At 32.7% G+C, this 14803-nt stretch overlaps 1 protein-coding gene across 1 annotated transcript; it reads left to right on the forward strand.

The window, feature by feature from the left end:
- The first annotated feature begins 6720 nt into the window (after nucleotides 1–6720).
- On the forward strand, nucleotides 6721–10723 carry LOC147411535 (tryptophan synthase beta chain 1-like). Its single transcript, XM_086449580.1, has 5 exons — nucleotides 6721–7119; nucleotides 8039–8392; nucleotides 8966–9399; nucleotides 10222–10316; nucleotides 10428–10723. The coding sequence occupies exons 1-5, from the start codon at nucleotides 6787–6789 to the stop codon at nucleotides 10610–10612; spliced, it is 1401 nt and encodes a 466-aa protein (XP_086305706.1). The 5' UTR covers nucleotides 6721–6786; the 3' UTR covers nucleotides 10613–10723.
- The last annotated feature ends 4080 nt before the right edge of the window (nucleotides 10724–14803 follow it).

Consider the following 14803-nt stretch of genomic DNA (forward strand, 5'->3'; position numbering starts at 1 on the left):
TGAATTAGTCTTTTGAGAAGATAACACTCACACCTGTCACTTCCCCTACTAATAAGTAACACTCCCAATTTTTATTGACAACATGAGAAAAATATTTTCCTTAAAAAGGAGAGAGAGAGAGAGAGTTTTTTTTTCTAACCGAGTTTCCAGGCTAGCTTGCGTGCACCACGACTTCCTTTCATGTACATGCATGTGAAGTGTTTGTAAGAAGTTATCATGGTTATTAGTTTGAGACGTTCCTTGTGAGGGTAGAGGTCGTGTTATTGATTTAATTTGGGAGTGTTACTTATTAGAATGGGATGTGATAGGTGTTATGTGTATTTAACATGTCTTTTGTTTGATCCAAAATAAAATGTTTTTTTCCTTTTGTTTAATCTAAAATAATAATATTTTTCGTCGGACGATCTATTGGAGAAGGGGAGAACTGTAAATATAAGAGGGTCACAAGGTATAATTGGTGTATGACTTACTTGAGAGTGGAGAAAAATATACACTCAACACTCTCCCTCACCCATAAGGGTGGAAAGATTCAAACCCGTGACCTATATGAACTAACGCTCTAATACCATGTTAACCAATCAACTACTCCAAAATATCAATTTATTGAAAAAGGGGAGAACTATAACTATAAGTATAAGAGAGGGTCATGAGGCTTAACTAGGGTATGACTCTCCCGAGAGTGGAGGGAAATGTACACTCAATAATTAATTCTTTCAAAATTACAAAATGAACGATATCATGTAATATTTGTTAACTAACCAACTACTCCAAAAGATTGATTTATTGGAGAGGGGGAGAACTATGAATATAAGAGGGTCACAGGGCTTAATTGGAGTATGATTCACTAGAGTGGAGGAAAATATACACTCAACACTCTCCCTTACTCATAAGGATGTAAAGAATCGATCATGTGACCTATACGAACCTATTGCTTTGATACCATGTTAACCAACCAACTGCTCCGAGAGATCGATTTGTTGGAGAGGGAGAGAACTATGAATATAAGAGAGTCATGAGACTTGATGAGGTTATGACTTATCCGACAATGGAGGAAAATATACACTCAAAAATATTGCTATTAGAGTTGATGGTCTTACAATTGCTAATGCGATTAAACCCCAAACTTGATGAAATGACAGGATTACAAAAGAAAATGCTTAAAACAGTACTAACAAAAATTTGAACATCTCTATTCTAGCAAATGATTTACACGTAAAACATACGTAACGTTGATTATGTTATAACTGTTATAGATACGTGAGATTCAAATGGGTTTGACCTCATCTATGTGGATTTATAAGTTGCCACCATTCAAATAGTTAAGGTGTGAAATGAATACTATAAAAAAGAGTTTTGAAATTTTATTTTTCAAAAAAATAATGTCTCAAATTTGGTTTTCACCTAGAGGTAAAGGGTAAGGATGATCAGTAATCTCTTCGAAGATTGCATTATTTCTAGTAATCCAATCATGTTTTTGATGTATGCAAATTGGGAAGAGTTGGATCTCGGCTCCAATGAGTCACAACATTTCGATTTATGCACACAAGTTAGGGCCTTAGGGCCATTTGCACTGAGTTTTGGACTATTTTCAAAATTGATTGTTGATTTTTTTTTTCTTTATAATAATTCATTCTTGATTTGTGGTTGGTCAGAGTGTTCCCACTCAATTCAATGTCTGATTTACGATGAAACAGGCAGACTTTAGGTCATATTTATTTTTATATATTCTTTTACAATCATTTATGAGAGAGTAATAAAATATTGCTTTGGTCCTATGTGCTATTAGTTAAGATAATGTTATCTTTACAAAAATAAGTTCTGTTTTTTGGTTATTCTCCAGTCATTATTATCTATTAGGGGTTCGTGATGTGTCAGTTTTGGTTTAATTCTTGAGGTATATACCTAGAATCAGAATTAGAATCATCATATTATTTCTACCCCGAGCACGTGAAGTGTGGGTTAGGCGCACGTCACGGGTTCGATTCCCCTCTTGGGTTTTTTCTCATGATTTAACTGGGGGACCATGGCGGTGGGTTGCTGTGGTAGTCCTCCCCGAGATCAGTTGTGGTGCGCGCAAGCTGGCCCGGACACTCGGTTAACAAAAAAAAAAAAAAAAGTTCTGTTTTTTGGTTATTCTCCAGTCATTATTATCTATTAGGGGTTCGTGATGCGTCAGTTTTGGTTTAATTCTTAAGGTATATACCTAGAATTAGAATTAGAATTAGAATTAGAATCATCATATTATTTCTACCCCGACTCTTATTGGTTTCGAATAAAGTTCTAAAATAAGTTAAAATGAAACACGAACGATCCAGAAGCATGTGTACTTGTCAATTCTGATTTTTCAGAATTAGATGAGATAAAAAAATATATATATATATATATATATCTATATATATATATATAGGGAAATGTTCAGCAACAAACATTTTTCAAAACATGGGTTGGAGGTTTTGGAATGGGCTGATTTTTGGTGATGATGATCTCTACGGTGAGGAGATCATCATCACCAAAAATCAGCCTATTCCAAAACTTTTAACCCCATCAAAAATGATTTACAAAAAATGGATGGTCTACGATTTTTCAACATGTAAACTGGGGCTAGAAGTTTTGGAATTGGCTGATTTTTGGTGAGGATGATCTCCTCACCGTAAAGATCATCCTCACCAAAAATCAGTAGAGATCATCCTCACCAAAAATCAGCCCATTCCAAAACCTCTAACCCATGTTTTGAAAAATGTTTTGCCAAAATGTTTGTTACTGAATGGGACCCATATATATATGAGCCAGTTCAAGGGTCATATGTAAAACATATGAAAAAACAATGATTTTTCAAAATATGGGTTAGAGGTTTTGGATTGAGTTGATTTTTTGCAAGGATGGTCACTATGATGAGAAGATCATCCTCACAAAAAATCAGCTCAATCAGAAACTTCAAAATTCATCAAAAGTAATTTACAATTTATTGATAAAAATTAACAAAAAGTCGACGGTTCACATTCTAAATCACTTTTAATGGGGTTAGAAGTTTTAGATTGGACTAATTTTTTTTTTTCGGATGATCTTCCCATCATAAAGATCATCCTCACGAAAAATTAACTCAATCCAAAATTTCTAACCCTTATTTTGAAAATTTATTAATGTTACATTGTTTTTACATATGTTTTCTCATATGGCCCTTGAACCTGACCCTATATATCTATATATATATATATATATAGGGAAATGTTCAGCACCCTAAGTTTTACCACACACTTTAACAAACGTTTTTTGTCCTACATGGGTTAGAAGTTTTGGAATGAGCTGATTTTTGGTGAGGATGATCTCTATGATTAGAAGATCATCCTCCCCAAAAATCAGCCCATTCCGAAATGTTTAGCCCCATGTTTACACGTTGAAAAATCGTGGACCGTCCATTTTTTGTAAATCAATTTTGATGGGGTTAGAAGTTTTGGAATGAGCTGATTTTTGGTGAGGATGATCTCCTCACCATAGAGATCATCCTCACCAAAAATCAGCTCATTCCGAAACTTCTAACCCATGTAAGACAAAACGCATTTGTTAAAGTGTGTGGTAAAACTTAGGGTGCCGAACGGGACCCATATATATATATATATAGATAGATATCAAGTTCAAGGGCCATATGAGAAAACATATGTAAAAACTTTTATTTTTAATAAAATTTTAAAATATGGGTTATAAATTTTGGATTGAGCTGATTTTTTGTGAGGATGATCTCTATGATGGGAAGATCATCCAAAAATAAAATCAGCCCAATCTGAAACTTCTAACCCCATTAAAAGTGATTTAGAATGTGGACCGTCGATTTTTTATCAATTTTTAGCACTAATTTGTAAATCACTTTTGATGGATTTAGAAGTTTCTGATTGAGCTGATTTTTTGTGAGGATGATCTTTTCATCATAGTGACCATCCTTGTAAAAAATCAGCTCAATCCAAAACCTCTAACTCTTATTTTGAAAAACGAAAGTTTTTTCATATGTTTTCTCATATGGCCCTTGAACCGCTGTATGGGGGCGGTTCAAGGGCCATATGAGAAAACATATGAAAAAACAATGTAACATTAATAAAATTTTAAAATATGGGTTAGAAATTTTGGATTGAGCTGATTTTTTGTGAAGGTGATCTCTATTATGTGAAGATCATCCCCAAAAAAAATCAGTCCAATCTGAAACTTCTAACCCCATTAAAAGTGATTTAGAATGTAGACCGTCGATTTTTTGTCAATTTTTGTCACTAATTTGTAAATCACTTTTGATGGATTTAGAAGTTTCTGATTGAGCTGATTTTTTGTGAGGATGATCTTTTCATCATAGTGACCATCCTTGCAAAAAATCAGCTCAATCCAAAACCTCTAACCCTTATTTTGAAAAACCATTGTTTTTTCATATGTTTTTACATATGACCCTTGAACCGCCGCCATATATATATTTATTTGCATGCAAGTCTTTTTTCATCACAAAATATGAGAAGAATTTTTTTCTTATCTACAACAGTATCAACATAATTACAATTTAATAGATATGAGATATTAATGTGTTTTTCTAAAATTAAATTCATCTTCTCAAATAATAAACATTTAAGAGAAATGACCTGTCATAAGCTCAAATACATGGTTTATATGAAAACTTTAAGAACTTTACATACAATCTATAAATTGATGGCTATCGGATAGAACCAAATTGTTGGGGGAGAAAGCTAACCGAGATTTTTACTCCTAATACGAGTATAATTCTTTTGTTATATATATTTTTCACTAGAATGAACCCAGTTCATATGGCCTGGCAGTTCGCTTAAGTGTGCGAGTTACAAGTACAATTGTAATGGCCAACATCCCACTTTTGCTGTTCGTGTAAAGTAAGGGTTACGTGGCTGATATACTTGTAAAATTTGCCCTTTTAATCTAAATATGTGCTTGTTTAGGAAACTGATTTTTTTTATTTGTTATATATATATATATATAGAAAATAATGACATACTAATATATACACGAAGATAGTTGAAGAAGAGGAATAATTGAATCTCATAAAAAAATAAAGGGTCTTGTTAACAGGTGCCTTAAGGGCACACGTTAAACTGCAATAAACACACCTTGGGATTAGCATCTGAGGGTACTTTGATAATAATAAAAAATTAAAGGTATATTCGATACAAAATTCAGCTTTCAAAGTGTATTTATTGCACTTTAACATGTGCCCATTAACAAATCCAAAAATAAATTGAATCATCATTATTTGGAAAGCCTAACCCAATGAAAAATCCAATGAATCAGAATAGTTTGCTGGGCTCGCAATTTAGCTTGGACAACTGGTTTGATTGTATATATTCCTTAAACCCAAAGCAAGAGTACTGGTTTGGCGCAATTGCATAGCACATGTGAAACAGTTAAGAGTAGGCCATCCACACACACCTAAGAATTCCAAGAAGAGTCATTGTCCTCTCTTTGGTGTGAAAGTACTATGGAAAATTCCAGCCTCTCCGTCAACATGACCATTGGGATGGTAGGGATTACCAAGAATAATGTATCTCTAGGAAATTGTGTGTTAATACCTGAAAGATCAGTAATACTAATCTCTAGAAAATCTGCATTTTTTCTCAAATCTTAACGGTCGTGTTGATAGGGAGGATTGAGGCTGTACATCAACATAATTATTAGGATTTGAGAAAAACACAGGTTTTCTAGAGATCAATTCAAATCATCGAGAGATTAATACACTTTTTTTTTTTTTTCTACGGATGCTTTATTTGGGATTTTTTCCTGGGAATCCCAAACATCCCAATGGTCGTGTTAGTATTTCAAAATATTTCAGAAAATAATAACATCAATGGAGGGATTCCCAAGAGCTGTATCCCTGAGAAAGGATCTCTAGAAAATTTGCCTTTTTCCTCAAATCTCGATGGTCATGTCGATGGAAAGCGTCAATTATATATGAACGGTTGACACTAGAAAAGTCCTCATGTGTCTTTCCTCAATTGTAGATGGTTGAAGCTAGAAAAAGAAGTTGAGGCTAGACAATGTTTCCTCAACTATGGATGGTTGAGGGTAGAAAAGTCCTTGTCTATCCAGAAAAAAAAAAATCTTTGGTTACATCATGTTCCGTGTTAGTGGAGCATATTTGAGGGGTCGTGATCAAGGGCCAATTTTTTAGCCAACGCGTTTTGTTTGACAGAATTAAAAGTTTCCAAATGAGTTGAATTTTAGTGAGGATGGTCTTTCTAGCTCAACCCAAAAGAATAACTCAAGAACTCATTGACGTGGCATGTGCAAGAACCACAGATTTTTTTCCCTTGGCATACACAACTGTGCATCCCTATAAATCATATGCAGTTGTGTATCCCGAAGATAAAATTTACGATTCTTGCACATGCCACGTGAGTGAGCTTTTGAGTTAGTAGTCAGAGATGAGTTAGAAAATCATTATACTTGTGTGTTTGTGTGCGAGTGGTCGTAGAATGACGTTCGAATTGACATTGATTCAAAACGTTAATGTCACTCCAGCATTTTAGCGCTTGTGATGGGGGCGTATAATGAAAAAGAGCGTCCGGTTATCATTAGCATCTTCAAAAGCAATAAACATATTTATCACAAAAAAAAAAAACAATAAACACGTTTTAGGCATTTTCACATAGTCACCTTTTCTTCGCCTATATAACACCCTTTCTACTCCACGATCCAAGGTATCAAACTCTATCTCTCTCTCTCTACGATCCAAGGTATCAATCTCTCTCTCTCTCTCTCTGCCCCCACACGAACGCAAGCAAAAACATGGGTATGACTTACAGGTTACCACACGTTCATGTATCTTATCTGAAATGTCCAGCAACACTGAAAGCGAAACAAACTATTCCTCTTCAATTCAGGTGGGACGGTAGTAATGGGTCTGTCATTTCTGCTCGAATTAGCCATAATGCTTCAACAACCCATATTTCTCAACCTGATTCGTTCCTCAAGATTCCTTCGACAAAGAACGTCGAAACACAAATTAGTTTGGGGAGGTTCGGAAAGTATGGAGGAAAGTATGTGCCAGAAACTCTCATAAGTTGTTTGAGCAAGCTTGAAGCCGAGTTTAATTCAGTTATGGACGATATCGAGTTTCAGGTTTGTTGCTAATTAATTTTTATCAAACTTTTTGTAGATCTAAAAGAACGGATAAAAGTATTTTTCTTGAAATCAAATATGATTTTTACAGATTCACGTAAAAGTAAAATTTATCCATTTTCCTTTACATAATAAAAAAGTGGAGTGAGTTTTTACTCACAAATACTAATAAGGGTATTTTTGTAAATTAAGCATGTCATTCAATACACGATGGTTCATGGGATTGGTGGATCCCGTATTTTTGTGAGCAATTTTTTTTTTTCAAAAAAAGTATTGTAAATAATTTGTAAGTATCTTACTGATTTGGGTGCAGGCCATAAAAGGATACATTGCACTAGTAGATCTAAAAAGATGCATAAAAGTACTCATATTTTCATTAGTGAGAGTGTAATAAGATTTTGAGCCTTACTGGGATCGTTTTGCTCAAATGGATTACCACATCAGAAATCCAACACCACGGTCCTCTAAATTTCATTGGAAAACTCAGATCTCAAAAAAAGTGAAAAATAAATAAAAAATAAAAAATCTTTTGAACTAGATCCAAGGTTTTGAAAATGGACAGCTACTGAACTTCTACGTAACTTTCAAAATTAAAAATGAAATTCAACGTTGAAAAATAACTTCTTTTTCAAAATTCATAGAATTTCATTCTTTACAACCTTGAAGCATCGGATCATATTTTTGGATTTTAATGTGAGGTGAGACATACTAACCCAAAAATGGTGGATTTATCAAGTCATATAAACTATTGTTTAGTGAATTGAAAAATCCAATTTTGATTGGAAACTTGGGTAAATTATTCGAGAATTTCTTTCTCCTCTTCTTTTTTGCTTTTTTTTGGATAAATTATTCTAAGAAACCAATATATGGACTTTAATGAAAAATGTGATAGCGATTTTAATACTAAAATGACATGTAGACGGAACTGGCGACGACCCTAAGGGACTACGTGGGACGAGAGACTCCTCTCTACTTTGCCGAACGGCTCACAGATTACTACAAGAATAATAATGGAGGACCGGAGATATATCTGAAGAGAGAGGATCTGAACCATGGCGGAGCACATAAGATCAATAATTGTGTAGCACAGGCGATGCTTGCGAAACGTATGGGCAGGAGGAGTGTGGTGGCAGCCACAGGTGCGGGGCAGCACGGAGTTGCAACTGCAGCTGCATGTGCCAGGCTCTCTCTAGAGTGCACTATTCACATGGGCACATTGGACATGGAGAAGCAATCCTCCAATGTACTCCAAATGAAGTTACTTGGGGCTCAGGTACTTTTTTTATTTATTTATATTTTAAATAAAATAAAAATTATAAAATTTGGGTTGGGACCATCAAATGATCAAATGTCAGTAATGTATCGAGACAATCTCATTACGTTAATCATGGGCTAGGAATAAATTAATATTGACTTTGTCTTAGTCAACTTTTATAAGCAGTCGAGATTTGACTCCATTGAACTAAAGTCTCAAACAGTTTGACTTTAAAGTCATAATCAAGTTAGACTTCAATCAGTCAGAGAATCGAATTTTGACCCCATGAGCTTATATCGTTTTTGAAACTTGGGTGATATTGATTAAAAAAGGGTAATTTAGACATAGCACTACCACCTCTACGGATTTACCATATTGCCGGACCATGGTCTTCTATAAGACACTAGTAGAAAATGACCAAAATGACCTTGTCTCCAACCTCTCGTCTAAAACCCTTGATTTTGCCCCATGTATACTTCTTAAATCTTATATATGGATCCAATTTTTTTTTTTTTTTTTTTAAATCTTTTCCCTAATGCCATCTTCTTCAATTCTTCAAATCACAATTATAATTTGTTTTATTATGTGTAGGTTAAAGCAGTGGAAGGAAATTTTAAAGATGCAACTTCAGAAGCAATACGAGACTGGGTTGGGAACTTAGAAACCAGTTATTACTTATCGGGTACCGCAGTTGGGCCTCACCCATGCCCAAGCATGGTAAGAGAATTTCAATCAGTGATAGGAAAGGAAACAAGAAAACAAGCAATGGAGAAATGGGGTGGGAAACCAGATGTGCTAGTTGCTTGTATAGGGACTGGTTCCAATGCAATGGGAATGTTCCATGAATTCTTGGGCGATGAAGATGTGAGATTAATTGGTGTTGAGGCAGCTGGGTTTGGTCTAGAAACTGGGAGACACTCTGCAACATTGGCTAGAGGAGATGTGGGTGTGTATCATGGATCCATGAGTTACTTGTTGCAAGATGAAGATGGTCAAATACTTGGGGCCCATTCCATTGGTGTAGGGTAAGTAGATGAACCATTGTTTTTTTTTTTTTTTTAATAACATATCTTGTCCTTTAGTGTTTTGAAAATCGAACCAATGATTGAATCAAAAATTTATTAAATTGGTCAGACTGTGGTTGAACTCTAGTTAAGCTTCGTCAGGCCATTTTACATTTGTTAAATTTTTTAAAAAGAGTCCTTATAATATGACTCGCCATGTGGCATACTCAATCGACTCCCGGATGTGGATAAGTTCAGGAAACATATATTTGTACGCCTCGGGATACATGATTCCCTTGGGATACACTTTTTTATGGGGAACTGCAATCATATATCCCAAGGCATACAGATCTATGGTTCCCAAACTTGTCCACGTTAGAGAACCTAACGGTTCCTGTTCCAATTCCTATCAGGTTGCTTCTAGTTTTGACCCGACTCTAATAAAAAGGGAATCAGAATCATAGATTTCCTTTCATTGGGATACACAGCTGAAATCTATGGTTCTGGCACACCCCATGTCAGGGGAGTCGATTGAGTATGCCACTTGGGGGAGTCATATTATCACCACTCTTAAAATATCTTCGTTTCAAAACTTCCTTGGATTGTGGATTACGTGGCATGTAATGAGGTGTGCAAGGAGAGTTTCATTCCTCCACCGAGGGTGCACACGATCTGACTTCATTAAAAAAAAAAAAAAAAGGTACCTAAGCTGAAGTGGGAGTCCTGAGTGGGGATGGTCGTGTGTTTAACATTGAGATTCATGTTGATTGATCTCGAGATACATAACTTCCAACCCTTTGCACATGTTCAAGTATGAATTATTTTGATTTGTTTACATTTCAGGATGGAGTACCCAGGGGTTGGCCCAGAGCTCAGCTTTCTCAAGGACACAGGGCGTGGCGAGTTCTACAGTGTCACAGACAAAGAAGCAATAGATGGTAACAAGAAGACACATTTGAATAGCTAATCTTTTTTTCTTTTTCTTTTTTGAAATTTTGAATTCCATTCAAACAAAACTAACCGTTGCTTTGCATTTGTCCCTTTTGCAGCATATCAAAGGCTATGTAGATTAGAAGGCATTGTCCCAGCTTTGGAGTCCTCTCATGCATTGGCATTTCTAGAGAAACTTTGCCCAACTTTGCCCAATGGAACAAAGGTGGTAGTTAATTGTAGTGGGCGTGGAGACAAGGATCTTGCAACGGTTTTTAAACACAAACTTGACTCAATGATGTAACATTGGACCTATAGATGTTGGTAAATAATACTTATTTGAACAAACAACTATGTTAAAAAACAAGAACACAAAGAAATAAAATTCTCTGAAGCTGTTTGTCTTTGTCGTTCCTGTCATGTCCAATACTATTTTGCATTATTGTATCCATCAGCCTAACTATGAACAATATTGTAAGATGCCTTCAAGGATATACTTCTTTATGGTAACTACTGTTCTATGTATTTCCCCTAAAGAAAATTACAAGGAATTACTATCAAAATTTATAAGAAAAATTGTCTCCAAGTAATGATTCGTTAAAATTTGCACAATTCATATGAGATTTTATAAAGAATGCTTTTATTGCCACATCATTAAATTGTAGGTTGTATGCCCCAAGCATAGCTAGCAATTTACGGTGTAGGAAAAAAAGTTACAAGATTAATTTGAGTATGATTCAAAATTCATATTCAATAGTTCGTTTAAAATGCTTTTCTAATTACACGACGTATAAGGATTTGTTCTTTACAAAATTCAGCTCCAGTTCCAGAAGTTGACTTTTAGAAGAAGTAGAAGCTCAGAGCCTGAAAAGTCACATCCAGTAAAAATTTGTTCATTACAGAAGCACATAAACCAGAAATTGATATTCGTTTGACAGCTTTTTATTGTTGGATTCTGGTAAAATGATCAGAATACTCTTAATGTTGATAATGCACCAAAAATGAACATAATACCTTAATAAATATATAGTTACACTAAATATATATAAATATAATATATTATAAAAATATTTATTTTCAATTTAAATAGATTTATAAATTTTATAATTCTATCAAAATTTCGGCAGCATCTCCTCCTAAAAATGAACATATGAAATTTTCTTGATAAAGAAAATACTTGCATAATACACAATCCAACATCCACATAAAGATGAAGGGTATTTTGGTAATAAAGTAATAGTGATGAATTACTTTTAGTTTGATAGTAAAGATGAAGGGTATTTCGCTAGTAATCCCTTTTTAGAAGATGAAGGGTATTTTAGTAAAGATGAATGGTATTTTGGAAGATGAAAAGTATTTTAGAAAAGATGAAGGGTATTTTGATAATTTTCTTTTATTTTTTAAGATTAAATTTGGTTGAAAATTTGATTAAAGATGAAGGGTATTTTAGTAAAGATGAAAAGTATTTTGGAAGATGAAGGGTATTTTGGTTATTGGTAAAGATGAAAGGTATTTTAATAATCTCCTTTTATTTTTTAAGGTTAAGTTTAGTTGAAAATTTGATTAAAGATGAAGGTTATTTTGATAAAAATGAAGGGTATTTTGGAAAATGAAGGGTATTTTTGTAAAGATGAATGATATTTTAATATTCTCATTTCATTTTTTTTTAAGTTAAGTTTGATTGAAAATTTAATTAAAATTTAAGGGTATTTTGATAATTACACTTGAGCTACTTTACATTTTTGACTTCTCGCAAAAGTCATTTGAAGAAGTCCTTTTTGGACGACTTCTTTTAAGAGCTACTTTTGGATTTCAATTAAAATTTGCGGGAGCCAAAAAAGCCCAAACAAACATCATTTATCTTACTTTTTTGGCTTAAAAGCAAAAAAAAAAAAAAAAAACTGGCTCCTGAAACTCAAAAGAACAAGGCCTAAATGTCTCAATCTCAAAGCTTTTTTGACTTTGCTTTTCCAGCACATGTTCATTGACTACCTAAATCCCTTTATAAGCTGAATTAGCTAGGCATCTCATGATTCATGATTTTATCTTCAATATTCAACTTGGTTTTGTGGGCTCACAAACTGATTGTTCCTTATTCATCAAAAAACACAAGGAACTCATTTTTTATGTTCTCCCATCTATGTGGATGGCATGATAATTGCTAGAAATGAACCACATGAATTGAATTCTACTCTTACATGGCCTTGGCACGAAATTTTCCATTAAAACTTGTGATTACTAAGTAGGCGTTTGGATAGGACTCCTTGGCTACTTTTAACTCTTGCGGGGAGTTAGAAGTCGTTTGGATGCGTTTTGATGAACAACTCCTTCAAAGAGTTACTCTGCGCAAGAGTAAGAAATTATTCTTTGTGAAGAAGTTGAGAAAACCTATTTCTCAAAACTCATCTTGCGGGGAGTCAAAATCTAACAGTTCGTTTTACCAAAATACCCTTAACTTTATTAATTTTCTATGAAAATATTCCTAATTCATTTGCCCTTAAATCAAATGAAAGAAATATTTATTAATATTAAATTTTTTTTTAAATTTTGAGTATAATGGATTTAAACACATAATATTAATATTTAATATTTAAAATATTATATTATATTATATTAATATTTATTACATTATATTATATTATATTATATTTATAGTTAAACACATTATATTAATATTTAATATTTTAAATATATATTATATTATATTATATTAATATTTATAGTTAAAATGTCAAAAACAATATAGTTTGAAGGCATATTATGACACTAAAAGACAGTCATTCAATTTTTTTTTAAATTTTGAGTATAATGGATTTAAACACATTATATTAATATTTAATATTTATAATATTATATTATATTATATTATTATTATATTTTATTATATTATATTATATTATATTTATAGTTAAACACATTATATTAATATTTAATATTTTAAATATTATATTATATTATATTATATTAATATTTATAGTTAAAATGTCAAAAACAATATAGTTTGAAGGCATATTATGACACTAAAAGACAGTCATTCAATTTTTTTTTAAATTTTGAGTATAATGGATTTAAACACATTATATTAATATTTAATATTTATAATATTATATTATATTATATTATTATTATATTTTATTATATTATATTATATTAATATTTATAGTTAAAATGTCAAAAATAGTATAGTTTGAAGGCATATTATGACACTAAAAGACAGTCTGTCAAATTTTTTTTTAAATTTTGAGTATAATGGATTTGAACATATTATATTAATATTTAATATTTAAAATATTATATTATATTATATTATATTAATATTTATTATATTATATTAATATTTATAATTAAAATGTCAAAAATAGTATAGTTTGAAGGCATATTATGACACTAAAAGATAAAAAACAGTAACTGGTATAATATAAGGGTATTCTGGTCTTTTTTCTAGAAGTCATGAGAAGTCAGTATGGTTCCCAAACAGACTTCCAGCACAAAAGTACTTCTGTCAGTACTTCACAGAGTTGATTGCCAAACGCCCTTTCTGCACAAAATTACTTTTCCAACTCCTCCATAGAGTACTTCAGCTCCTGTTCTTTGGAATAGTAGTTCTGCTCCTAATATCCAAACAGGCCCTAAATTTCTTCCTAGGCATTTTCCATGGGCGGATGAAGCTATCTTATTGTAAATAAAATTTATCCTTGAGGTTTTTTAGTGACCTAAAATGGATGGAATTAAACCCATCTATAAACCTTTAACGATCAATTCTAAACTACTTGCACAGTCCAGAATTTCATCTATCGATGTCACTGATGTCTAGCAAAGCATTGTAGTAGACCTCCAATAATTAATGATCATTTCCCAACTAGATGTTGGTTTTTGCGGCCAATTGCGACCAACAAAGTATACCAATTTATGCATCAACCCACGGATGACCATTGGACAGGGTTCAACTATGTTTAGCACTAGTTTATTTTTATCTTCATCACTAATTTCTCTAAAGTTACAATGACGAATCGTTATGCAACTCTCATTCAATTTTCTAAACAAAAAACCCATGCTAGATTTATCTAAATGAAATATTGTCATTTAATAGTAATATTTCTCATTCAAGAAATATTGTCGAATTACGAACAAGGGACTTGGTATACATCAACATTAATTATAATAACACCCATTAGAACTCAAGCAAAACTTGCCCTAGATTTGTTTTCTTGAAATGAAATTACTACGTACATTGGCATGCCCCAAGTCCATTAGAAACTTACCAATTAATCTCAATATTAAAATTTTTTTTTTTAATATACTGAAGTGATCTCAGGTTAGAACCTTATATTGCACTTCTTGATGAGAAAGTGTATGGGAACCATAGATGCTTTTCATCGAGATGCAAGTGAAAAAACATGTATGATTCCTATCCGCTTTCACATCAAAAAGTGCAATATGAGATTGTGAGGTCATTCCAAGACACAAACTCTTATCTGTTATTTTTTTTTTGAAA

This window comes from Akebia trifoliata, chromosome 1, assembly GCF_017979445.1.
Source record: "Akebia trifoliata isolate Shusen 1 chromosome 1, ASM1797944v1, whole genome shotgun sequence".
Lineage (NCBI taxonomy): Eukaryota > Viridiplantae > Streptophyta > Magnoliopsida > Ranunculales > Lardizabalaceae > Akebia > Akebia trifoliata.

What these genes read in the sequence shown, in the direction of transcription:
- LOC147411535 (XM_086449580.1), top strand. Translation starts at nt 6,787, where the DNA reads ATGGGTATGACTTACAGGTTACCACACGTTCATGTATCTTATCTGAAA. An exon ending in TGGACGATATCGAGTTTCAG is followed by an intron (nt 7,120 to 8,038) that starts GTTTGTTGCTAA and finishes AATGACATGTAG; the next exon opens with ACGGAACTGGCGACGACCCT. An exon ending in TGAAGTTACTTGGGGCTCAG is followed by an intron (nt 8,393 to 8,965) that starts GTACTTTTTTTA and finishes TATTATGTGTAG; the next exon opens with GTTAAAGCAGTGGAAGGAAA.